Here is a 27330-nt window from a genome sequence, read left to right as displayed (position 1 = left end):
CCTGCTCTGCTTTGCTCCCCTGCTCCCTGGACGGGGAGCAAAGCAGAGCAAAGCCGCGGAGCCCGAGGGCAGCAGGACAGCCCAGACGCGTCTGGGCTGTCCGCTGCCCGCGTGTTCCGCCGCTTTGCTCCCCCTCCCCCTGGTCTGCAGACCAGGGAGACGGCGAGCAAAGCAGAGCAAAGCCGCGGAGCACGCGGGCAGCGGACAGCCCAGACGTGTCTGGGCTGTCCGCGTGCTCCGCCGCTTTGCTTCCTCTCCCTGGTCTGCTGGAGACCAGGGAGACGGGCCCCGTTCGTAACTGCGGATCCGACATAAGTCGGATCCGTGTAACTCGGGGACTGCCTGTCATTGTTATCCGCACGTTTACAAAATCTGTTCTCTCAATAAAAAGGGGGTCAGGAACCACTTCACATAACCAATTATCTGTCAGGTTTTGGAGATGTATAGTGGAACAAATACCACCTCTACTATCTGATATTTATTGGACTCGGGCACTAGCACATCTGCAAGCAGGTGATGGACATGAAGAAAGAAACAAGTATAGATAATATCTGAGGAGAGCATTAAGAATAGAACCAGACCTTTCACAGAAAATTTGAATGCATTAAAAACCAAAGCCAGATAAATGGAAACAAGAAAGTGTTACTCACACTACTAACGTCCCATTAAATGTAGGGATATCAACAAGTAATCAGTTAAGTGTGTATTTGACAAGCCAGGGCTTATCGGTTAATCTTATTAATTACAAGCACACACACCCTTGCTGACTCTGTATCAGAGGCAGTGAAGGTGGGGGGAAGGTGAGAGCCAATGAAACAGCAGCACAAAGGGTGAGGGGAACAGGCAAGAGCCAGTACATGTGGGAAGCCGGCTTTCAAGCCAGCTCCTCACTCACGTATTGGCTCACACAAGCTGCTCCCACTCGCCTACGCTGCTGCCTCTATCAGAGACAGCAGTGAGGGCAGGGTGGTAGGCAGGACCAATACACATGGGGAGCTGGCTTTTAAGCTGGCTCCGCCCTACCCCTCACTCCCTGCTACCTCCCAAGGAGGTAGTGGGGGGAGAGGGGTAAGGCAGGACCTAGTGCTCATGGGGGAGCTACCTGTCCCCTCCCCGTGCTGCTGCTGCCTCTATCAGAGGCAGCAATGCAGAGGGAAGAGGGACTTAGGGGAGGCTGCAGCAAAAAAGGCTGTCCACAGGGAGCTTGAATCCCCTGCAGAGAGGGGCTTCTGTAACCCCATGCTGCTGCCTCTGTATCACAGACAGCACCGCAGAACAGCAGGCAGGAGCCAGTCTGCGCAGAGAGCTGGCTTTTAAATTGGCTCCCCTCACAGACTGGTTCCCATGTGCCATCCCACACTGCTGCCTCTGATAAATTTTGATGCAGTTGCATGACTATTCAATTAATCGCTAACTAACATCCCTAATTAAATGCACCAAGAATATTGGTCTATTACTGTGGCATCCAACCTGTTCTGAAGCAGTAGCCACTATGTGACTAGTAGCTAGTGTGTTGGACACCACAGGTCTACTAGATGAGTGATAACTATGTGGACTTCTGCCAATGCAGCAGTAAACACAACTAGCAAAGACATATTTAAAACAAAGTAAACTGCTGCATTGCTGACACAAGGCATTAATGAAAAACAGTGGATTATGGTAGGTTGCTGAATTAGATTCCAAGGGCTCTGCGACAAGGAATCTGCTCCACACTGGCCCTTTAAGGGTTAAAACCCAGCCCTGGGAAAGGGCTGGGGCAGCCGAGCTGTGGGGCCAACAGCTGTGGCAGTTATTAGCCAATTAGGGCCCAGCTGAGGGCACTATAAATAAAGGCTCCTGGATGGGTGGAGACAGCCACACTCTTGCTCTGACTGTGGAGCAGGAGGGACCTGGTTGCTGGGGAAGTGGGAGGCTTCTGAGACAGGGTAGTGCTGGGAAGAGGCAGACAGAGCTGGGGAGCTTTGGCCTGGCCTCACTCCCAGTCTGCAGGCCTGAGAGTACTTCCTTGTCTCAGAAGCCTCCCACTTCCCCAGCAGCCAGGTCCCTTCTGCTCCACAGTCAGAGCAAGTGTGTGGCTGTCTCCACCCATCCAGGATCCTTTATTTATAGTGCCCTCAGCTGGGCCCTAATTGGCTAATAATTGCCACAGCTGTTGGCCCCATAGCTTCCAAGGAGAGTTCCACACCCCCTTGCCAATGATGAGTGGCCATTTCAGACTGCAGTTTGCCCCTGAGGTACAGGGCTAGATGAAGACTGGGAGTGGGTCACTGAGGCAAGATGGGCATAAGGAGTTGGGGGGTCCCAGAGGGGGAGGACCCCAGAGCGCAGGGGCACTATGGCAGAGCAGTACCCAGAGGGAGGATCCCACAATCTGGGAGGAATGAGAGTCCTAACACAGAAGTAACACCAGCCAGAAGGGGGCACTCTAGCACCAAGAAGCTAATTCCCAGAGTGACCAGAAGGAGGCATCTGGTTGATGAGACACACCATGTTACAGGCTCTCCACTACTTCATGTCAGAGGTCCCATACTGCTTTTTATTTCATAAAGTGAAATTCAGTGCTTGTGTCAGAAGAACAATCCTGGAGACTGAAATCCATAAGCTGCATATAGAGTACTTTCCAATACTTCCCTCCTCTCTACCAGTTCTTACCGTTTTTTGCTTGGAGACAGCTTCCTGGTTTCACACTTCTTCAGCTGATGATACATTTTGGCTGCCTTGTCATATAGCCGCTTCAGGTTACCATAGGCACCTTCAAAGGATACTTCAGACTGGATACTAAGATGCCAACATTTTACAAACAATAGGTTACTTTTCTGCTGGGAGCATCACCACTTACTTTCTGTGGCTTTGACTGGGCTGTGCCACAAAACTTGGTGCTCGATTTTTAAAGATAATTTGGCACATAAACATGTAGATAGGTCCAGAGTGAGATTTTAAAGGATTTCAGTAGGCACAGTGAAGTAGTGTACTCCCCCTTAACGGGACACGGTTAGGGTTAGACACAGCCTGGATGTACTCAAGACCTGTCCCACACTAGGACAGAGCTATTTAAACAGGAAGCTGAGTAAGAGAGAAGAAACAGAGGCCATGCACACTGCAGTGAGTAGGTGGTTTTCTCTCAGACTCCAGGAAACTGGCCTCGCTAGCAGCTTTGTTCTGTGGACTTTAAATTCAAGAGCTGAGGCACAGCCCTGAGGTGAAAACCTTAGGAATTGTTTATTGTAATTACTCAGGCCCTGAAGCCTTACTAAAAAGGGAAGTGATATTTGATTAGTGTGTGTTGTGTCTCCTTGGCCTGGGGAAATTGAAGTGAGGCACACAGAGCTGCACCAGGCTGCAAGGACTTGCCCAGCCCTTTGCAAGTATCTGTGTGCTTCTGAAAAATCATACTAGGATCCTGTCTTCATCTTTAAGTGCCTAAATATCATTTAATATCTGGTCCTTCATGCTTTTATTTGATCTATGGCCCTGTGATCCAGTATATCTTGTCAGGGAGGCAGCCTTCACAACCTCTCTCCACCAGCATTCCCACTACTAACGGAAGTGCCAGAAAAAGGAGTAACACATGACGGAACAAGGAGAAAATAATTTGGCTCAATGACTGGAAGGGCAAAGGGGATGAATCAGCTCCCTCCATCCTCAGTGTGTTTTGTAGCAGTTACTCACCAGCGTAAGTAGCAGTAGGTAGCTTCCACGTTGTAATATTTACTCCCTGCCAGTGTCCCCAGCTGGTTAAAGGGCATCCCTGTCATGAAAATTAAAAGGAGAGTGAACTAGTCTGTGTTATTTCAAACAACCCCCATGTAAGAAGATCCTTTACACCTCACTACATTTCTGTTCATGGTAGAAGGTGCAGAGGCAGCAGGCACAAAGGACATTAACACAGTCATGAAGCGGTGGCTTTGGCTACTTGCTTCCTTCACCTTTTACCACTCTGCTTCCTGCTACCTTAACATCTTCCTGTCCCTTCTCTACTTGGCTCCCCTTTTTCCTTCAAGCAAGCCCTCCTCCTCATCCATAATTCTCATGTCCCCTTCTCTCCTAAACTACTGTGCTATCTGTTTGATTTGGATTGCTAGAACGTAACAGCTTCATGTAAACTTACTGCGGTATATAAATTTTGATCAATAAATGCCAGTTAGTCATACTTGGAGGGGGGGGGGGTCAGCCCTAGCAACAGCTCAAAGAGGAAAAAGCCTTGCACTATGCTTTTGTAGCTGTATCCTTTGTGAAATTGCCTCTAAGGACCACTGAAAAGCTTTAGCTTCTACCAAACACAGCCATCCACTTAACAATACCTCTGAGGCTCATTATACAATGTGCTCCATGATCTGTTACTGTTTCTGAGTGCAATTCAAGGGGTTACACCTCAGCATCTCTGTAGTTCAGGTCCATACAGAACATCTCTACTTCAGATGTAGGTATCGGTTAATTGAATAATTGACTTGCCTGCATGAATTCTAAGCTGTTAGTCAACTATTCTATTATCCCCAGGGGTGGGACTAGCAGCCAGTGCATTCTAGCCCCACTCCTGGGGAGCCCTGTGACACCCTGCACTGCTGCCTCTCTAACAGACGCAGTAGTGCAGGGTGCCAGGCACGAGCCAGTCTGCGAGGGGAGCCAGTTTAAAAGCCAGCCCCCCTTGCAGACTGGCTGCTTGCTGCCCCACGCTGCTGCCTCTAATACAGAGGCAGCAGTGCAGGGTGCTAGCAATCCATGTGTGCAGGGGGTCCGAGCTATCCGCGGACAGAGGCTGCTGGGACCTCTCCCCCAGACCCTTGGGGACAGAGGCTCCTGCTGCAGAGCAGCCCCTGTCTTCAGCCAGCACCAGCACTGCCACAATCAGAGGCTGTTTCAGAGAAACCTCCCTTGCCCTCCCTGCCATGCTGCTGCCTCTGATAGAGGCAGCGGCGTGGGGAAGGGGGTGGGGAGGAGGCAGGCAGCACTGTGGAGCCAGTGCTGGGGGAAGCCAGCTTTTAAGCCAGCTTCTGCTTTCCCCTTCCCCCTTGCTGCCTCTGATACATAGGCAGAAAGGGAGGGCGGGGAAAATGTGAACCGTAAACTAGTCAACTAGATTAACCGATAAGCCTAGGCTTATCAGTTAAAAAACCAGTTGACTACTTGTTCACATCCCTAATATGAAGCCCACAACTGAGATCAGCTGAGGCTTTTAATTAAGACTCCCTGCATTTCCATATCTGTGCAGTGCTTGAAAGGCGTACTCAGGTCAACTCTCCACTGCCACTGGCTGTCAATCCTAGGACGCAACTTCAGCTTTATGAATTATGTAGCTAAGTCGACATATCTAGATCTACACTGAGGTATGTCAACAGCTGACACTCTCCCACTGACTCCCCTTACTCTTGTCATTCTGGTACAGTACTGGAGTTGACGGGAGAGCGCCTGGTGATCAATTTATTGCATCTAGTATCATATCTATCTAAATCAACCTCCATTGATCACTGCCCATCGATCTGTCAGGCAGTGAAGATATGCCCTTAGAGGCCCTCAACTTTTATTTTCAAACTCAGACTGTCAGACCTGCTACACCTTTCAGGATATTCTGCAAGACCACTCTCTTCAGGGTAGCTCCAGCAGTCGGTATGTTCAGGAGGGTTTGAATCACTGATCAACCTTGTATCAATATTTTCTGTATTAATGAATTTCTACTTTGTGCATATGCTTAGAGAGCATGACAGGAGTATTACATACATTTTAATTGCAACTATTTAAAAAGACATTAGAGAAGAAATCTATTCAATAAGTTCCTGTACTTCTAGTGTACCTATTGTTAGAGAAACTCAAGAATGCTTTATATGTATTAACAGGGCTCGACAAACAGAGGTGAAATCCACTCGCCAGCCCCGCACCGCGCATGTGCCAGATCGACACTGCACATGCGCGCACCACTGGTGAATGGGGTGACCGGCTGAAATCTACTCGCCACAGGCGAGTAGATAAACGGATTTGTCAAGCCCTGTGTATTAACCTTGTAAAGTTGCAAAACTTCCCCATTTTACAGGCCTGAAAACCGAGGCATAAAGTGTTAAGAGACTTGCCCATAAGACCATAGTGGTGCACCTGGAATAAAACCCAGGAGTCCAACTCTCAGTCTCCCACCACATTACAAGCAGTAACTCTGTACAAATGTAAATCCAAAAAGGAGGTTGGGGGCTATATCTGTGGTATTAGCAATAGTGCACTGCAAAAGCAGCAACACGCTGCTGGATCTTAGTTCAGTTGGGTATGACACCATCACTTCTGTATAAATTAGAACTTTTATACATGATGTGGCTAGAGAATGGAAGTTACTCAATAAATCAACATCATCCTGGGAGTTAAAGCAGAGGAGCTCTTCTCTCCTTGGTTTGCCAGCAAGAGAGAGTCTCACAAAGGAGGAATTATTGTAACTGGGTAACAAAACAAATCTCTCAAAAGCAAATACCATAAGGGTCACCAAAACATCGCAATTACTCTAACAGTGTTTTCTTCCAGTCATTTTCACAAGAGGTTTAAGGCTTTGCAAGCGATGTTATTGCTCTGAAAGGCTCCAAAATTCATGGCAATTCACTTACCAATTTGTGGCGCAACAGAAAGGGCTTGATAGTAAAACCTCTCAGCCAACAGTTCCGTGTCCACACCTGCCAGCTCATTCTGATAGCGAGCTAAAAAGAAACACACATCATGTGCAATAGAAAGCACAGGCTGAGGCCTGGTGTTGCCCAGTGCAAAAAGGGAACAATGTTGTGATGCCTGGAGTACCTTTCCCAGACATGAAAAGGAGCTCTGCGTTGCTCAAAAGCTTGTCAATCTTGACAACAGAAGTCAGTCCAATTACCTCATTCACCGTGTCTAAGTTATTCATGCACGTTCACATGCATATTCATTCTTTCACATGCACGCTTTGTTATTCAAGCAACAAGTTAAATCATGTCACATCCTCACTGCTTGTGGTTATGACTGTGAGGTATAGACACAAGCCCATTACAGAATGGACCAATATGTGATCATGTTTCGTACTAGCTACTGAAAAGCCACCGCTTTGTCATTATTACCCTGCCCTGGAATCAATTCAGAATTCTACATGCTGGGCCAAATTCTCATGTACACTCAGGCCTCTTTGAACTACCTGGGACTCTGAAAGGGACTTAAAGTGCACATGGTAAGTTATGCCCACTATGAAGACTTCGTTACAGTGCCAGAGCATTGCAAATGAAAGCCAGACCATGTTCTTATTCAGCAAAGAATTCAGACCCAGAACATCACTAGAACAGCACCTCTCCATTCTGTAACAGATTTGTTATCTGAGCGGGTTTCACTGTCAGTGATAAATGTGTGTAAGGCTTGTCTACTAGGGATGTAAAAGGTTAACCATTAAGGGATGGATCCACTCCCCATCTTCCCCAGATACATGGTGGCTCCCTGGGTGCAGAGCCTGAAGCGAAGGCTTCCTGGGAACGAGGTTGGCAGCAGCCCTTGTGCTCTCAGGGAGGTGGCTTCGCTGCAGGCTCGGCAGTATTTAGGCTTTATACTGCAGAGCCCGCAGCCATGTAACTGCTAGACTTTTTAGCTGTTATATTTTTAAATGCATTTTTACATCCCTCTAATGTTCATGGTGCCATAGCTATACCAGACAACCCCCTACTGCAGGAGCAGCCTATAATGGTGGAATGGGCTGTTCCATCGCTATAGAAATACCATCTCCCTGAGCGAAGGTAGATAGGCTGATGGAAGAATTCTTCCATCCACTGGGATTAGGTCAGCACAGATATAGGTTTCAAAATCATAGATTCTCCCCCTGCCCCAGAGCAACACTAAATTCTAAGTGTACAACAGGCCTGAGACAAACCAGTGTCTGCAAGAAGTTATCACTGGTGACGAACAATCATAGTATCAGTGCTATGCATGCAACAGTCTTTATACTTTAAAGGTCGCCCTGCAAGAAAACACTGCTCTTACCTAAATCTCCCAGATAAACCAGACATCTGTGACACGCCATCTGTGCCCACTCCATTTCTTTCCCCGATGCAGACACAGGTTTCTTGCATCCTACATGAGAAATATCAAATCATAACACACCCGTGGGTGAAGGCTGTTGGAAAGAGACAGCGGGAACCTACGCTTCTTCATGAGACATGTGACAGTTAAGCGCATGCAAATAAGAGCGCACACACTGAGACTGGAATGCTGGCCTTTGTCTGTGGTACATTACAGATCAGTGCAGGTTTGTTCCAGGCTACCAGATTGTGCAAGACTCATGCAGACAACATTATTTTGTTTTAAGGCTACCTCACTACCCATAAGGTCATGTATGTTTCACGGGGATCCTTAATAGTGCTATCTCACTCATCTATACTGATGTGAGGTCCAAAACTTTTACCACCAAGCCACTAGAAACTGGATAAGTGTGGAGAGACTGTTAAAGAACAGGGAGAGAAGATGAGGTGATAGACGGGGATAGATGATGAGATGATAGACAACAGGAGGGAGGGGAGAGGAGAGAGAAATAAAATGGGTGAAAGGGATAAAGAACAAAATATTAGTGTGGTATGTCCTGTGGTTGTGGGTAAGAATCATCTTGAGGTTAGGTGGTTGTCTATAGGAGACTATGGGTCTGTCTCCCAGAGCCTCTTGGAGTATGGTATCCTGTTCCAGTATAGGCTGTAGTTTATTGATAATCTATTGGACAGGTTACCCTAACCTCAAGATGATTCTTACCAACAACCACAGGACATACCACACTAATACCAACCCTGATACCTTCCCTTGCAACAAACCCCGTTGCCAGCTTTGTCCACATATTCATTCTGCTGATACCATTATTGGACCTAACCAAGTGAGTTATAAGATCAAGAACACATATTTCTGCGCATCCAGAAATATAATCTATGCCATCATGTGCCGAAAGTGTCCGTCTGCTATGTACATTGGACAAACATCTCAGACACTTCGCCAAAGGATTAATGCCCACAAAACAGATATCAGACAAGATCACAAAGAAAAAACAGTTTCTTGCCACTTTAACCAGAAAGGATACTCTCTCAATGACTTAACCATCTGCATTCTGCTACAAAGACCTTTTACATCTGCACTTGAAAGGGAATCCTCTGAACTGTCATTCATGTTAAAATTCGACACTCTCCAAAAAGGAATGAACAAACACTTGAACTATCTTACCCATTATCAAGATAGAGGTGATAATTGGGGAAGCTAATACCATTAACTCACAAACATCCCACTCTCCCCACCTCTAATATCATCAATTCACAGACACTTACCTTCCTTCCTTTCCCCCCCCTGCATCCCCCTCCTGTTCTGAAATGTGATTTGTCCTTTTCATATGTGTTCACTTTTTTTTAATTGTATCCTTTGGTATATATGGTTGTGACTATTTTCTTCCACTATTTGATCTGAGGCAGCATCTGAGTCTCTCCTAGGCAGCCACCCAAGCACAGCACTTACCAGGAACACCGGGAACATGTCTCATCAGTTCAGATTTTTTTAAAAACAATATATTAGTACCTTCTCACCAGCCAGTGACCAGTGAGGAATGTTTTCTGATTAGTTATGGGCATCACATAATTGATAGTTTACCAATGTGCACTGACTAAAGTTGTGCCTATAAACTGATGGTGAACCTACAAAATGTTTTTGCCATCTAAGTTTGTAATTCTCATTTGTGCCATTCAGCCTCCTCCCACTTCCCCCATTTTCAGTTGTCTGCCCTTCTGCACCACACTTCCCGCTCCACCATTTTTATGATGCTGCCATGTTTGCAATGTCCACATGCTATTGTATTTTAATTATAAGCATCTGCAGCACCCTGAGAAACTTAGACAGGACCCATGCAAATGCAATCATTTATCAAAGACTACACATCCAGCTGTGATAGAAATGTAGCCGTGTTAGTCTGGGGTAGTTGAAGCAAAATGCAGGACAATGTAGCACTTTAAAGACTAACAAGATGGTTTATTAGATGATGAGCTTTCGTGGGCCAGACCCACTTCCTCAGATCAAATAGTGGAAGAAAGTAGTCACAACCATATATACCAAAGGATACAATTAAAAAAAATGAACAAATATGAAAAGGACAAATCACATTGCAGAACAGAAGGGGGATGCGGGGGGGGTGGGAAGGGGGAGGAAGGAAGGTAAGTGTCTGTGAATTGATGATATTAAAGGTAGGGAGAGTGGGATGTTTGTGAGTTAATGGTATTACAGGTGATAATTGGGGAAACTGTCTTGGTAATGGGTGAGAAAGTTCAAAGTCTTGTTAAGTCCTTGGTGATAAGTGTCGAATTTTAACATGAATGACAGTTCAGAGGATTCCCTTTCAAGTGCAGATGTAAAAGGTCTTTGTAGCAGAATGCAGGTGGCTAAGTCATTTAGAGAGTGTCCTTTCTGGTTAAAGTGGCAAGAAACTGTTTTCTCTTTGTGATCTTGTCTGATATCTGTTTTGTGGGCATTAATCCTTTGGCAGCTAGAATTTAAAAGAAGATGCATTAGTTCTGCAGTACCATGACAAAGTTTCTCATAGCAACAGTTGCTAAGGACATCTGCCTTTTAAACTGATGTTTCAAAGCCAACTGCCATACAATCATCTTTCACCAGCTAAGAATTGGACACAAACAAGTAAAATATTTCATTGCTAGATATAGGCAGATATTTCTAATTCCAAACTCTCTTTTTTTGCCCCTTAACAAGTCCTTTTCTTAATATCTCATTATTCCCCATTCTCATATAATTGAAAAATCAACCTAAATTTCAGCTCCATGTCTGCAATTGTAACTACATGGATAGGCCTTTGAAGTCAGTGGAGTGCAGAGGTTTGCCAGATTCAGCTGGAGAATCAAGGATCTTAATACATACATGTGAAACAAAGCACACAAATGCAACACATACAGAAGGAAAAAAAAGAGGCAAAAATTATACCTCCAGTGAAAATTATACCTCTTTGAGAAAGCCTTTTATTTTCTATAGATTACTTTCCACAATTTCACTCATTCTTAATAGCCAGAGGTAAGTGCTTTTTTCAAAATCGTGCTGTAAGATCTGACATACTGAATATTAACACTTGCTAGAGGATTTTCGCAGAGCAGTTTGACAGTAAGAAAGAATATTTTCCACTCCTTGTTTCATTACCAAAAGTTTTTAACTTGAAAACAAAAGCTGAGCAGACACTCTGTTTTGGACAGATAAACTAATCAGAAAAGAATAATTGTTCTGTATTTTGAAACAGAAACAATTGCAAAGGGGAACCAGCTGCTTATGTCTCTTGCATCAACCAAGAGCCAATACACATCAGGTACTGACCTATGAGTGGGTCTGTTACATGAGTCCAGTCAATACAGCACTGCAGCTCCAGTTGATAGTGAGACTGAATGTAGAGAAGAAGGTGTTGGTAAAATCCTATGCCAGCAATTAGGTGAGTCCGGTATGCACACTCCAGGGTGCTGCGGCTGTGAATGTGCTGCCGAAAACAAAAATAGATAGCCAGTTGAGCGGCTGTTAATGCAGTACAGGTAAAACTCTGAATGGCAACCTAAGTTGCACTTGGTAAGAAGTAGTGGGTGACTCATCTTTTGACATCCTCTTTAAAGTTCAATTCACTCTCCTGCTCAACAATCTAACCTGTACTGTTAATATCAAGTATTTGACAAGTGTAAGTGTCAAGAAAGGTGACATTATTTAGGCACTGTACAGAGGCTGAGGGAACAGACCAGATCTAATTGATGTTTCACATCTCTAACCTCATTGCACTGATTACATTATCACCATGCCTTTAGGAAGCAACACCCTCATGTATATTTAACAACGACCAAAGATGGGTTTCTGGTTATGCAAAATAACCTTTTTTTCCAGCTGTACTAAATCAAAATTTCCCTGACCAGCCACACTCAACAGGATAAATTGAGTCTACCTCTAAGAACAGGTCTATACTGAAAAAAAGGTGTGCTCTCATCTTGGATTAATATAGCAGCGAAGACAGCAAATCATCTTGTAATTCAGGTTAGCAGCCTGAGTTACGGCTCATGGAGTTGGCCTCAAGCTGCTAAAGCAGAGAGGCTGCATCTTCACTGCTATTTTAACCCGATTTATGAACACACACATTTTTCTGGCAGTGCAGACAATCTCATTGGCATCACACCTAATATCAGCAGCTTCAATTGTTCTTCTCTCCTTGGTTCACCTAACTTACTATTGTGGGTCAGCAGAACGGAAGTGCTGAAGGACTTATGCCTCCAGCACAGGAGTGGGCAATAATTTTTGATGGGGGGCCCATTCCAAGAATTTTGAAAGTGGTCAAGGGCCGCAATCTTCCATGATATTAATGGAGGAGGCACGGGGTCAGGGATGGAGGTTGGGTGCAGAAGGCAGCTGTCACCTGGGACACTGGCCTGTGATGCAGGGAGTTGGATTATGACCTAGGGGGCAGGGATTTGGGATATAGAAGGGGATGCAAAGGTTTGGGTTGTGACATAGGGCAAGAGGAGACTGATCTGGGGCAGGGCATAGAGGTGCCGGATCTGGGAGTGGATATGGGTATAGAAGGGGGCAAAGGATTTGGGTATGTGGAGTAGGGGGGCGGAGTGTTGGGAAACAGAGGGGCTGGGGTGCCAGAGGCAGGCTCTAGCCAGGAGACTTACCAGTCAGCAGCTCGTTCCAGAATCAGCGTCCCTGCCTGCCCCGCCCCCGCCCAGGCTGCAGCCATGTGCTTTGTGAATAACTGCAAGCTGCTTGTGCTTCATGGCTGCCTGTTACTGAAACAGGTAGCTCCCATTGGCCAGTTTCTGGCCAAAAGCCAGCCAATGGGATTGTGCTGGGGGCGGGAGCAGCTCTAACAGCTTTCTCCCCTCCCCTCCAGGCTCTGTTTTTAAAGTGAAGCCACCCTGCAGCCACGTTTCTGAGCTGCGTGCGGGTGGGGATAGGCAAGCGGGGAGTCTGCCTGGGGCTTCCTGCAACATGCACGGGTGGGATCTGGTGGCTTGGCGGGCTGGATCTGGCCTGCAGGCTATATTTTGCCCAGGCCTGCTCTAACAGACCACCGCATATGCATTTCATGCTCTCTAAATCTTGAGCAAACATATATTTATTTATGCACACAACTCAATATGAAATGATTTTTTCCACAATATTTTCACTAATAGTTCTCTGTACATAGTGAGGTGCCAAAACAAACCATGACTTTCATTCTGTGGCTCTACCAATGACATTTCACTAGACAGCAAAGATGATCACATAACAGTCAGCAAATCTGGATTTTATTCCCAGCACCAGAGCCATGCTGTCCATAGAATAATTCAGGGCAGTTGCCCAAGGCCCTGCATTTTGGGGGGCCCCCGTGGGGCACAGGGCAGTCTGTGGAGTTACCAGCACTGTGCTGCCAGTGCCAGAGTCCCTGGTAATCTCCCAGGTCACACTGCTCAGAGGAGGGGGCTTGAGGAAAGGAGTGCAATGGGGGCAGAGCAAGGGGATGTCCCAGGCCCCACACCACGCTAGGTATGGCCCTGCCCAGCAATGCCAAAGGCTCACTACACTAACCTGGGTAAGTCACAACACCTCTATGCTTTGCTTTCCAAACCGTTGTTTGGAGGGGGGGGGGGGGGGGGGGGGACACAAGCATATCCCTTGTGATCTGAACTGTGATATCTGAGCATTTGTTTGCAATACTTCCCTCTAGTTCGGAGGTCCTACAGCCATATTCCTTAACACAGTATCAGTAAAGAACTTGGCGAACCCCAGATGGTAAGCCCCAGGAGAACACTGCTCGCTAAAGCAGAACTGATTTAGATTAGGGGTGTTAAAAAGCAGGTAATTAGGTAAATGTCAGCGGTTACATGGTTACACTCACCTGCAGCCAGCACCCCAGAAGCCAGTGCATGCTAGGAACCAGATTTTCAGCCCATTCACAGGATGGCAGCCTGTGCACACCAGGAGCCAGCTTTTAAGCCGGCTGCTGTCCTACTCCCAGTGAGCCAGCTACCATCCTGTGCAGTGGGCTTTGATACAGAGTCAGCAGCATGGGGTGGCAGCTGGCTCCACAGGAATGGGGTGAGAGCCTGTTTGTAACCGTTCACTGTAACCATTCACCATTAACTGTGTTAATGGTTCTCTTATTACATCCCTAATTTAGAGGAGACCAGTATAAAGTTCCTTTTACATTCCTTTGATAAGATCACCAGGATAACGTGCAAAGCACTATGGAAGTAATTTGACTTTCTAGATTCTCTCTAGCATAAAACTAATCAGCACTTCTCCACATTCTCCTGCAAATTAACTGTGACACCTGCTTCCCATGGAGATATTATTCCTGTTTTGGAGATAAGGAAATGGAAAACAACTTGATTTGGAGAAGCTCTCTGCACCTACACAGCCATATTGATTTGCTCAAGTTTAGAAAGCAAGTCTGTGACAGAGCTACAATTAAGATGTAGGAGCTTCTGTCTCCCAATATTGTGTTCAAGCCATATTTCCAAAGAATTGAAACCATTAACACATCGCACAGCAGAAGTAGTTCTGGCTCTGAGGCACAGACACCTACCTTTTTATTTGTTTTAATGAGCTGGATAACTTCATAGTAAACCTTTCTCCACAGCAGTTCCTCTGCTTTTCTCCCATAATCCACTGGATGCAGGAACATCAGCTTCACACACAGCTCTCGCAACCTGAGACAGAGAGCACAAAGCAGACTATTCAATTTAGTGGCAGTAGCCACTTACATCACCACAACCACAGGAGCAGGGACAAAGGAAAGCTTGGATGTCATTACAGGGGCAGCATGGCCACCTAGTGGCCATGCACTCTGAGTGGCTTACTCCAGATAGACAGCAGCATGCCCAGACTCCAGGGAGAGCAGGGGGGTAGTCACTCCCTCTGCTGATGACCTGTCTAACTGAAGCATAGATCTGGGTTGTCAGTCATTTCAGGGAGCTAAGTGCACCACTCCTGTGTAAGCAGGGAGCCATTCTTCTGCACAAGTAATAAGGCTGCTTGTGGCCTGCCAATTCATTGGGAAGTCTAACTCTATTCCCAATGAACACACCACATCAAGACCAGAAAGGCAAGACTTTCCCAAGCTCTGCCCCTCCAGCCACCCCACAAGCCCAGCATGATGTGGCAGACACTCCTGCCTTCCAAGTCTTTTGAGAGTGGATGAGGGACATAAATATACTTTATTTATTAAGCAGTGATGCATTCTGAGATACTCATGAAGCTTACAGGCTAAAATTAGAGATAATTATGCGAAAGAGAGTGAATGAACACATACAATTAGTCTAAGATTTTTACCAGCTATTTATCAGCATCCAACCTGCAAGGCACTTTTACAGAGAAGTAAACACTAAAGCAAGCCACATAATAAATGTCCACAGCAGGGGAACTAAAAGTGCTGTCAGAATAGCATTTACATAGTATGAAAACTACACTAATCACCAGCCCCAATAAGCAATCACTTTTAATTATCCCTATATGGCTTTCAGTACATTTTTTTTTCAACCATGAGATAAAAAATCCTCTCTACTAGTCAAGTTTGGGGATTTTCCGCCATATATGTATGAAATTCCTTCATACACAGGTATTTTAAGGTACTGTAATTATAAAAAAGATCGTTAACCGCAGTGGAGAAGACTTATCTGTTTTGTGGTAACATGTCATGAACCAAGACAACCATGTGTTAGGTGCTGTACAAATGGAACACACAAAGAGCAAGTGGGTCCTTTGCTTGACAGATGCACTACAAATTCAGTACCATGTGAAACCGCTTGAAACAAAGCAGCGTGTAACTTGGCACATTAGATTTTTCCTACCACAAATTAAAATACGGCATCTCCCCAACTTACTTGTTCCTCAAGCTGATGTTCTCTGGCTTGAATACTTCTTGATAAGCTGCCTTGTTACCGAGTATGAGATCCAGTCTATGAACTGCCTCCACCACCGCTCTGCCAGACAATACAGAAAAATGAGCGTCAGGATAATAATTCACATGTGAGGGCCTTATATGAGATCTACCCAGGATGGCTTCCGGCAAGAAAGAACCATTAACAAACCGTACCATGCCACATCACACCAACTGACGTGCTATTTTTGAACAGTTCTATTATCCTTAAAAGCTTATGGAAAAAAGAAAGGTCTTATGTAACCAATGAAGTATATGCTAGAATTCATCTGCTTAGCTACTGGGTACCACTGCCTGAGCAGGCAAATATAACATATTTTTGCACTGGCAGACTTCAATGAGACAGACTTCTATGGAGACACTACTGTGAACTTTTATCTTCAGCAGTTAACAAAAAACCAATACTGTCAAAATGGATTGGTTTTCAGTGATTAAAGAAGGGGGTTGAGCATCAACAGTCCTGTATTTTTTGTTCTTTTATTGACTTGCTGTGTGACCTTGGACACGTCACTTCTTCACCTTCATTATGCCTCACTTTCCCCATCATTGTTGTAGCGATTCATTAATTAATATGTGCAAAGAACTTTGAGCTCCTTGAAAGAAACGTGCTTCCTAAGAACCAGGTATTATAAGAACACCTGAATTAAAAACAAAATGTTTTCTCAAAAGCCATTGCAACACTGAACAAGCAATATCAAGTGCACCATCAATGCAAAAACTGCATTCATGAGTCACCATTTGAAACTCCTGAGTCCCTGGGAGAATAATCCAAACCTGTGTAAAATACCAAGTGTGTGAGGATTCAAAGATATGAACCAAGCTGACCGGCCAATTTGATTCCATTCAGCTGCACCATACTCAAGACAGAGAATCTGGTAAGTATAAACAGCAACCACTATTACAGGTAGAAAACACATTGACTAATACCTAAAAGAGGAGTTCAAGAAAGCAAAATTTAGCAATGACCAATCAAATGCATTCTACTACTTGGGTCATCTTCGTAACTCCTGCCTGTCAAACGGATAGCTTTGCTGCCACTGTATCAGCTCAACAGCCTACCCACCTCCAGGCATTTCAGTCATACCTCATGGCCTCTTTTTAAAATAGAGCTTCCACCTCCCCTTTTCTCTATCCCACCAACAATCTCCAGGCAATCAACCATACAGGGTACTTATTCTTTGCCACCCATAAATCTCTTTGTCATTGCTTATCCATTCAGTACATACGTTAACATATCTGTTGCTGTAACTGCCATGCATTGAGAGATACTTGTTTGCACAAGAAATTGAAGATAAACTACTGTAAAGAAGGGATAAGAAAGGTCAAATAAGGGCTACACAAATTCTTTCATACCTTTTGAACAAATTAGTCTTTATATGAGATGGAATTTCCATTGACTGCTCGATTAGTTGATAAGGGGGGGAAACTGCAGAGCAGTAGTGGGGTTAGCTCCCAGCCCCGGGGGCTAATCCCACTGCGGATCTGCCTTTTAAATGCATTAAGAGCCTAGCAGCTTTTAATACATTTAAAAAGCAGAGGTGCAGCATCTAGGACTGGACACGAACCGGGAATCAGATGATTTCTGGCTTGTACCCGGTCCCCCGTCTATGACTGTCTACCCTGCCCCCCAATGGAGATGGTGCTGAGGGGAACCAACTTTTAAGCCAGATCCCCCCTGCACCAGCTCCTGCTTCCCCTCCCCCTTATCCTCTCTGACAGAGGCAGCAAGGGAGGGAAGCGAATAGTAGAGTCACTACTTGACTAATCGTTTACATCCCTACACCATCCCCCACAAAAAATCCACTGCTAGCATAAAACAAATCTCCCCATTAAAACCCCTGACCTTCTCTTGAGAAATATGCACAGATGGACTCCAGACAATTTGTGTAGAGGACTTGCACATGCAAAAATAGATTCTGATGGGGAGGCTGAAACTAAAAACTGTTTCCTTTAAAACTACTGAAGTCAGTGCAGGCAAGTTTCACATATCACTCCTTCCTAGCAAATCAAGTCTCCTTTACAAATGCACAAGATGAAATGTAATCTGGCAAAAAAACTTTTCAGGATCCCAGAAAAACAAAAATCCCCATCTCACATGATACCCCATAAAGACTAATTTGTTCAATTGAGATTAAGGATCTTTAACTTAAATATCTCTACAGTGTTTTCAATTTGGGAGTAAGGGTGGAGGCAGAGACTGAGGCTATTCTGTCCTTATAAGGGATCATTGTTTGCAAAGCAATGGATTGGGAGATGAAAACCCAGCTCCTGTATGAAAAAAATAGTTCCATTAAGGTAACAATTTCTTCTTTATATTTTATCTTGTCTTATATTTCTTCATGAGAATCACATATAGAATAGTATGCTAGAAATACCATACCATCTTCCACATAAGAATCTCGCAGCACCATAAAAGCATCAATCCAACCTCTTAATAGCCCTGTGAGGTAAACAGGTTACATACACATTTATAGGGAGAGAAACAGAAGTGAAGAAGCTAAGCAATTTACCAAAAATCAAGCAAGTCAACGGCAGAGTCAGAAATAGAAGCTAGGAATTCTAGTTCTTGGTCCTGTGCTTTAACCACAAGCAGTAAGCTAGGGAATAAAAATTAATAACTATAAACATTATCCTTTAACTGTCATCCTACAATTTCTGCCCTACCATTTACCTCACTCTAGACTTTACTACCAGAGCACTACAGGAGAATCAAGGACTAATTTGATCAAATCGGAGCACAGATAGGTTGAACCACTCTAGTCCAGCACTCTGTGGTCTGGCAACATCAGTGGTCTGACAGAATTTTAGTTAGTTAGATGTCCGCTTATCATGGATGTGGCCAAGTCCCATAAAGTTTGTTTACAGCCCTGACTCTCAATGTTCTGTGCTATTATTTAGCTCTAATTTATCCCAAATGTCTTTTAAGAGGCCAGTAAGTAGTGAAAGTGTTGATAATGCTGCTAGACAATATTGACCTCCAGTGGTTCAGCAAATTCTCTGGTTCAGTACCGGTCTGGTCCCAATGGTGCCGGACCAGAGAGATTCAACCTGTACTAGTGTTAACAAAACTCAGAACTGCTGATTCATTTTCCCTCCACCTACAGTGAAGAGGGAAGCCTTTGAAAGACTTCTTTCCTTCCAACAGTGGGCCAAAATATGTAATTTTTACTTCTGTCTAAGCTATTGTTTAAAAAAACCACATCATTTCATGATGTACCAGTCAAATATGAAAAAAACTGCACTGCCTCCAGCCCAGCCTCGCTCAGTCATAACACCACTTCTCAAGAGGAAAATTTATGTCACTCAGACTGCATGGGTCAGAAACTAAAGTGCAGTGAACACCTGTTTACAAGTAGCTGATCAAACCCTGAAAATGGGATAGTAACTTGTGTACGAAGCGATGCAGCATGTGCCTTGCTTTAAAAGACGTATAGATGAACTGTATTTGATGATCAAACATCAACTCATTTATTAAACTCAGATTGCTTTATGGGTCTTTCTTATTAACACAAAACTCTGAATCTTTCATTGTTGACAGCTCAGTGGAGCTCACAGGCCAGTACAGAATTGTATTCTTGGATATGTACCTGAAAGGGGATCACAAAGTCTTGTGTAAGCTTCTACTTAGCTAAGCAACACCATGAATACAACACCATGGATACTGCTCAACGATATATATACATGAAGTTAGAATAAATTCAATGAGGGAGCAATTTGCCAGAGCACTAGGCAATATTGCCCCTACTGAGTAAAGAAAACCAAGCAGACTGTTATTTAGAGCTCAATAATATGGCTGGGAAAATGGGATCAAATGGTCAAATCTTGCTTGCATGCACCAGGGTTAAACAGACGGCCAAATTTGAAATCAGGAAAGGTTTTCTTCCAGGGAGCACTTAGTTGGGGACTTCTGGGTATTTCCGCCTTCCTTTAGACAGGGTGGGGAATCATTCATTAGGGTGTAACCCACATGCTCAACTTCTGGAAATTGCAGTGGACAGGCACTAGTGGACACTGGCCCTTCCAGCTGTTTTCTGTGTCTATGGACAAACTAACACTATCTGCAACCTCAGAGCCAAAAAAGGTTAAAAGGAAGCAAGATTTCTTTTCTGTAAGATACACACACCACATTGATAAGAACATAACTCGTCCGCCCATGTCCTAATTAGGGATGTAAAATCCCAATCAGTTAAACCAGGGGTGGGGAACCTAAGGCCCGGGGACCACCTGGATCTGGCCCCCAAGGCTCAGAGCTTCCTCCCCCCCCAGCACTGGGGAGCCCATGATGGTGGGCTAGCTCTCCCTGCCCTCCCACCACAGAAAATCTACTAGCCTGCCCTCCCCCCCACCCCTCAGGCTTTGGTGGGGAGTGTCTCTCTCCTTAGTCAGGGGCCACATCAGTGAGGGTTTGTGGGGGTTTTGTTTATTGTTTTGCTTCTCACTTGTGTGCGACTCCTGATTTTTCTGTGGATCAGCAGCCCACAAACCCCAAACAGGTTCCCCACCCCGAGTTAAACCTTAGGTTCAACAGGTTAACCGATTAAACAGGATCCCACATGGAGGGGCCAGCAGCAGGAACCAGCAGCCCCAAGCACACCTGGGGGGGCTTCTGGTAGGGGCTTCCCATGCTTGGTGATGCCAGCACTGGCCTCTTCGCATGACCTGCTCCCGGTCACCCCATGTGGGAGGTGATGTCAACTGGGGATGTGAACAAGTAACATCAGGGACTGAATTACATTTTGGGGTTACCAAACTGATGCCATGCCTCACTGCATATTTTAACACCTGCTGAGCTTGATCCTTGCTTTCAGCTAACAGATCAGAACCAGACAGGAAGCAGACCAGATGACAGTCTGTTAAAAGAACCAAATACAGCATCTCATGCCAAGCAGCAATCCAATGATGATTTCTCTTAAGTTTAGATGGGGAAACTGATCTAACACGGTCTTTCCTTGCCACTAACATTTTGGAATTGGGCAAGATGGCAGAGTGGGTTACTCACATCTTATTTATTTAAAACATTAGAGACTGGGATAACCCTGTGGAAGTCAGATGTGTCTACAAGGATAACTGCAGTTATTCAGTTTTATTCCAGTTTGTATTAGTGCTGAATTATATAATGTAACACAATCTAAAATTGTAGATTACGCAAAGTTAATGCAGAGTTGAATGGCTAGTGCTTTCTTGGAACCTGATCAAATAAGTTTTGCTGTCTCAAATTAAATCACAGGTTGTAAACTAATTCATAATTTAATCCAATGGACAGCTATTTAGGAGGCTCAGAACTGGACTAGCTCAGGAATTACCTATACTGGAAGAGCCAAATGGGAAAGCTTGCCTGCCCCTTCCTACAGCATATTCCTCAATTTCACACAGAAGTCTTGCACTGAAGGAAGGATGGTCTTGTGGTTGAAGAACTAGCCTGGGACTAAAGAGATCTGAGTTCAGTGACCCACCCTGTCACAATTTTGTTGGGTGACATTGGGCATGACACCTCAACAACAATTACAGCCACAAAGGTATATTTTACGGTCATTATTAGGACCTCCGAGATGAGTCAAAGATACAAGTCATTACTAGAATCAAAAATTTCCAGAGATGCTTGTTATAGCCCATTTCTTCGGCTAGCACATGGAATATGATTAGCACAGTACATCTTCCTGGAAAGCAAGTTACAGATACTCTTCACACAAGCCTACATTTGAACAGAGAAGTGACACTAGGCTCTGTAGGAGCCATGTTAGTAAACTTACTAGCAATGTAAGAGATCCCATGCCCAGTACAGATATTAAAAATTCTTTAACAAAATTATGCTGCAGGTTTCTGCCTAATATAACTGGTCCTCTTTTGTAATAAGTAGATCTTTTTAAAGCCCAAGCACATAGTTATCTCAGCTGTAAAAATACAATGAGCACTTACATATGCATTCAAATTCTGCCCTGAGACTTTATATATAAAACTTATTTCCTATTGCTTTGAATACCAGAATGATGTGTTAGTATGGAATAGAGTATTTTACATTCTGCCTGCTAATACTAAAATCCTAATACATTTTAGCTTTGTAGGTATCTCCTGTGTGGCACAGCAGCCAACAATATGGGCTACTAAAACTACTGTTTTTCACTACACTGTGTGTAACGAAATATGTGTAATTTAGCTTGAAGATAAAAGGCACGCAACTGTATAACAATCATCACAGCCACTGATTGGGCAAGGCATTCTAATAACCAACCACTCAAAACTTTGGACTTTTATACAAGGATCTCAACATGCTTTACAAAGGTAGGCGTTGTTATCTCAGTTTTACAGGGGAAAGAAAAAAAATTACCCCGATTGGAAAACTAACAGAGAGGGGCAATGACTTGGCTGTGCACATGCAGCAAGTAGAAACTAGGAATCCTGATTCTCAGGCCTAGTTTACACTTAAAATTTAGGTTGATGTAGGTATGGTCCTAGGATGTGTGAAAAATCCACACTCCTTAGTCACATAGGGTACGTCTACACTACAGCGCTAGTTCGAACTAACTTAGTTCGAATTAGTTAATTCGAACTAAGCTAGTTCGAACTAACGCATCTAGAACTAAAAACTAGTTCGAACTAGCGTTTTGCTAGTTCGAACTAGTAAGTCCACATTGAGTGGACTCTGAACAGGGCTTAATGATGGCCGGAAGCAGTGCCGGCAGGGCATAAAAGGAGGACTTAGAGCATGGAGATGCTGTCTCAGGCTAGCCGAGGGCTGCGCTTAAAGGGTCCCGACCCCCACCCCGGACACACAGTTCTAAGGGGTGCCCCGCTTGCAAAGAAGTTCTGGCTTGGAGTGCCCTGAGTGCCCACACTGGGCACATCACACCACTCGGCCATCAGCCCGGCTGCACTTGCCGCAGGCTGCCATCTGGGGAGAGGGAGTAATTGGGGGGCTGCAGGAGAGCTTCCACCCCCAGAAGCCCGCAGAGCCAGCCCAGTCCTCCCCATCGGGGGCTCGTACCCCATTCCTCCCTCACCTCCTTCCACTTGCCCTTCCCTAGCCCCCCTTCTTATTGATGTACAAAATAAAGATAACGTTTCTTCCAACATTGACTCTGTCTTTATTGAACAAAACTGGGGGAGACTGGGAAAAGGAGGTGGGAGAGGGGAAGAGAAAGGCTGGGAGAGGGGAGGGCAACTAACATGATCAGGGGTTGGGAACAGGTCCCAGATGAAGAGAGGCTACAGAGACTGGGACTGTTCAGCTTAGAAAAGAGGAGACGGAGGGGGGACAGGATAGAGGTCTCTAAAAGCAGGGGTTGGGTGGAGAGGGTGCATTCAGAAAAGTTCTTCCTGAGTTCCCATAAAGAAGGACTAGAGGACACCAAAGGAAAGGAATGGGTAGCAGGCTTGAAACTAGTAAGAGAAAGTTGTTGTTCTTGCCAAAGCAAATAGTTAACCTGTGGAACTCCTTGCTGCAGGAGGCTGTGAAGGCTAGAACTAGAACAGAGTTGAAAGGGAAGTGAGATCAAGTGATGGAGGTTGGGTCCATGGAGTCCTATTAGCCAGAGGGTAGGAGTGGTATCCCTGCCCAAAGTTTGTGGAAGGCTGGAGAGGGATGGCACGAGACAAATGGCTTGGTCATTGTCTTCGGTCCATCCCCTCCAGGGTCCCTAGGGTTGGCCGCTGTTGGCAGACAGGCTACTGGGCTAGATGGACCTTTGGTCTGACCCAGTACGGCCATTGTAAGCTCAGGGCTCAGTGTCGGGGGTCTCAGTGGACCCCCTTGATTTTCATGCACACCTGGTCCTGGGTGGCCAGGCTGGCAGCTCTCCTGCCCTAGACGGCCACTTTCCTGTGCCTAGTGCGGAGATCGTGGACGAGGTCCACGATGTCCGCACTAGCCCAGGAAGGTGCCCGCCTCTTGCGGTCCAGGGCAAGCTCCTGGGAGCCGCCAGCCTGGTCCCGGCAAGAGGGGGTGGGCTGGGGGGCATCGGGTGGGTGGCTCTGTGCCGTGCCAGGTGCAGGGTCTGCTAGCTGGGTGCTGGCAGGCTTGCACCTGGCACGGGCACCGTAGCCAGCCCGTGCCCCTTTAAGGGGTCCGGGGCCGGGAGGGGGGCATAGAGTTTCCCTGGTGTTGGCCAGAGTGGCCACCAGGGAAACCTGGGGAGGGCTAGCCTCCCACTAGTTCGAACTAAAGGGCTACACAGCCCTTAGTTCGAACTAGCTAGTTCGAACTAGGCGTTAGTCCTCGTAAAATGAGGTTTACCTAGTTCGAACTAAGCGCTCCGTTAGTTCGAATTAAGTTCGAACTAACGGAGCGCTAGTGTAGCGCATAGGAAAGTTAGTTCGAACTAACGTCCGTTAGTTCGAACTAACTTTCTAGTGTAGACATACCCATAGCTATGCCAACCTTACCCCCCCAGCATAGATGCAGCTAGGTTAACAGAATACTCCCCATAATCACTTGGGGAAAGCAGGGGGAGGTGGGGTATTCCTATAGCAATGGGAAAAACACCTGTTAGCATAGGCTGCATCTAAACTATGGAGTCATGCCAGCGTAGCTACAGCACTGCAGCTATGCCAATATGGTCCCCATATTGTAGACATACCCCCATTCCCTAAATGAAATGTCTCTAGGCACCGAAACCGGAAGACTATGGCAGTCCTTCGCTTCAGATGATAGGAAGACTGTCATCCCTGCTGTACTACCTGGCAACTGTTGCTTGTTTCCATGCATAAAACAAAGCTTTAAATGATAATGGAATTTCAAGAACTATTTTTCTGTGAAGACTTGAGATCATCAAAGGCAGACTCATGATTTGTATTGCAATAACACCCAAAGGCCTCGACCCAGATTGGGGTGCTGCACAAACACCTAGAGGGCCAGGATCTCTTAAGAGTGAGCAATAAGGCCTAGCCCCTCCAAGCCTGCCAGTCCCACTGGAGCCTCTGAACCTGGAGGTTAACAATGCAACTATACCGGAGAGGGGCTGAGTGCCCAGCTCTTCACCACACCCTTCCCTTACCCCATATAAGCAATGGCACAAATGGGAAGGGGGAGAGGACAACCCCTCTGTCTCCTGCCTCAACTCCCATGCATGCTATCCTGTATCCACCTGCCACCCATTCCCAAGGCTTCCCCTCAGCCCCTCCTCTCCCTGTATCTCACCCTCCCAATCATCTCCTCCACCCCAACCGCCCCCCACAGCTTCCCTCCATCCTTCACCCTATCCCCAATTCTTCCCTCTCCCAGTATTTCACTTTCCACCCAGCCCCCAGCAACCCTCCACCCTGAGCTGTGTTCTCCCCAGGCCTTCCTCTCCCCATGTGTCCCTTCCCATCCCCCCACCCTCAGCCCCACATCCCCCCCAACCCTTCTTATCTCTCACTCCCCATTTCCCCCTCCATCTTCCCTTCATCCCCCGCCCCCACCTCCAGTACTCCCCAGCTCCTTTTCTCCCCACATTTTCCTAACCCATCTCCTCTGCTTTCTGGATCTCCCCATCCCCATTTCCCCAGTCGCCTTCTCCCCACATCCCTCACCTGCACCCCCAGCTCCCCTCCACAATCTCCCCGCCCTGTAACTCTCCCTTCCCATCCCTCACCCCAGCCCTCCCCTCACCCCAGCCCTCCCCTCCCCACATCCCACCTCACCTCACCTCCCCCCGCCCCCCACCAGCCCCCTCCTCCCCACATCCCACCTCCCCTCCCCCCGCCCCCCACCAGCCCCCTCCTCCCCACATCCCACCTCCCCTCCCCCCGCCCCCTCCTCCCCACATCCCACCTCCCCTCCCCTCCCCCCACCCCCACCAGCCCCCTCCTCCCCACATCCCACCTCCCCTCCCCCCGCCCCCCACCAGCCCCCTCCTCCCCACATCCCACCTCACCTCCCCCCGCCCCCCACCAGCCCCCTCCTCCCCACATTCCACCTCCCCCCGCCCCCCACCAGCCCCCTCCTCCCCACATCCCACCTCACCTCCCCCCGCCCCCCACCAGCCCCCCTCGCGGCCCCGCCTCACCGGTACAGCCGCTTGGTGTGCAGCACCTTGGCTTCGGGCTCGCCGCTCTCGCCGGGGTCCCGCTGCCCTGGCTCATGGCGGCTGGCTCCCTCCCGCCTCAGCGGCTCCCGCTCCCCGCCTCCTCCGCCGCCGCCCCCCCGCGCGGCCGCCGCAGCCACCTCCGGCCCCGCTCGGCCGCCATCGCTCCGCGGCTGCCCGCCCCCTCCGCCTGAAGTCACGCGAGATTTCGCCCGCCACTCTCAGTCTCTCTCGGGAGTGGGATTGCCGCCCCCGCCTCCAGGACGGCGGGCAACATGGCGTCCGCTCCGGCTTCATCCCGCGAGATTTCGCGATCCATTCCTCCTCTCCTCCCGCGAGAGCGGTCGCCCTCCGCTGCCAGGACTTGGTGATGGCAACATGGCCGCCTCCTGGCTTCAACTGACATTCAAATAAACTTTATTGACAACATCTGGGGTCACCAAACCCAAGGAGAAAAGGGGGGGAAGGGCTCAGCTGCACAGTGGGGATGGGGCCTCAGACTGGGGGGGATTCCAGGGCAGATGCGGACTGGGTCTAGTTCTCCCAATTTAACCCGTTTATATGACACCAATGGAGGGAGTCACTCCTAATTTACACTGGTGGAAGCCAAAGCCAAAACTGGACTTAAGAAGCCAGCAGCTGGGCATTGATTAAACTCTCAGTCCAACTAATAATGCTAGTGGATCAGGCACTGGACTGGGAGCAGGGTTGCCAACCGTCAGTAAAATTACAGACAGTCCGTAAAAAATTAGCTGAAATTGGACATGTCCGTAAAGACCGTAAAAAAATTTAGGTGTCTGTAAATTTCGTAAAAGCGCAATAAATGTTTTTTAAAAAAGCAATTAAATTTTTTCTGTGCTGCTTCAGCCATTTTACTGCGGAGCAGCGGAAATTGGACGTTTTAGTTGTTTAGTTATCAGTGTTCAGATGTATGATCACAAAATGGAAAACTTTGTGGACCATGACTAACTAAATGAAAGTGAGTTAAATAGCATATTGTTCTTGTGATGTATGAATGACAACGATTACTTTGCACTTTTGGCCGTTTATGTCATCTTAATATAGTATAAAAATTATGTCCATACAAAAATGTGTCTGTCTGTAAATTTTTCCCATTTTGACCATAAATGAAATTTTTGTGGGTTGGCAATCCTGACTGGGAGTCTGGACACCTTGGTTCTGTTTCAATGGGCCCCACTTTTACATTGAGGGTATGGTCTATAATTAGTTTGTAAAGGGTTAAGAAATGATTAATAGGTATATTAATAAAGTGTTTAGCATCTACAGGGTTGATTGGTTGAAATCTGGTCCTCCCTAACGTTGCCAAAAAATACCGAACACACGTGCTAAAAATTTGTTGATCAAAAAAACCAACCATAAATACATAAATACCAAACATGTGCTAAAAATTTGTCAAGCAAAACAAACAAA

The 27330-nt window shown here is 46.4% G+C and overlaps 1 protein-coding gene across 5 annotated transcripts in view; it reads right to left on the bottom strand.

Moving 5' to 3' along the window:
* SMG5 (SMG5 nonsense mediated mRNA decay factor) overlaps positions 1-26069 on the bottom strand; it is a 58075-nt gene extending 32006 nt beyond the window's left edge. For 2 of the 5 annotated variants that reach the window (XM_075907430.1, XM_075907431.1), the window contains exons 1-8: positions 25908-26064; positions 15843-15941; positions 14546-14669; positions 11317-11473; positions 7963-8052; positions 6579-6668; positions 3670-3748; positions 2653-2778 (exon numbers count right to left, since the gene is read on the bottom strand). In XM_075907430.1, the coding sequence (XP_075763545.1) occupies positions 2653-2778; positions 3670-3748; positions 6579-6668; positions 7963-8052; positions 11317-11473; positions 14546-14669; positions 15843-15941; positions 25908-25957 (815 nt within the window). In that variant the 5' untranslated portion in view covers positions 25958-26064. Of the gene's footprint in view, positions 1-2652; positions 2779-3669; positions 3749-6578; positions 6669-7962; positions 8053-11316; positions 11474-14545; positions 14670-15842; positions 15942-25881 lie in introns of all 5 variants that reach the window. The other 3 variants (XM_075907432.1, XM_075907433.1, XM_075907429.1) reach the window with 3 other exon arrangements.
* Between the last annotated feature and the right edge of the window lie 1261 nt (positions 26070-27330).

This window comes from Pelodiscus sinensis, chromosome 24, assembly GCF_049634645.1.
Source record: "Pelodiscus sinensis isolate JC-2024 chromosome 24, ASM4963464v1, whole genome shotgun sequence".
Taxonomy (NCBI): Eukaryota; Metazoa; Chordata; order Testudines; family Trionychidae; genus Pelodiscus; species Pelodiscus sinensis.
Note: the sequence above shows the minus strand (reverse complement) of the source record. Positions and strands in the feature narration are given on the sequence as shown.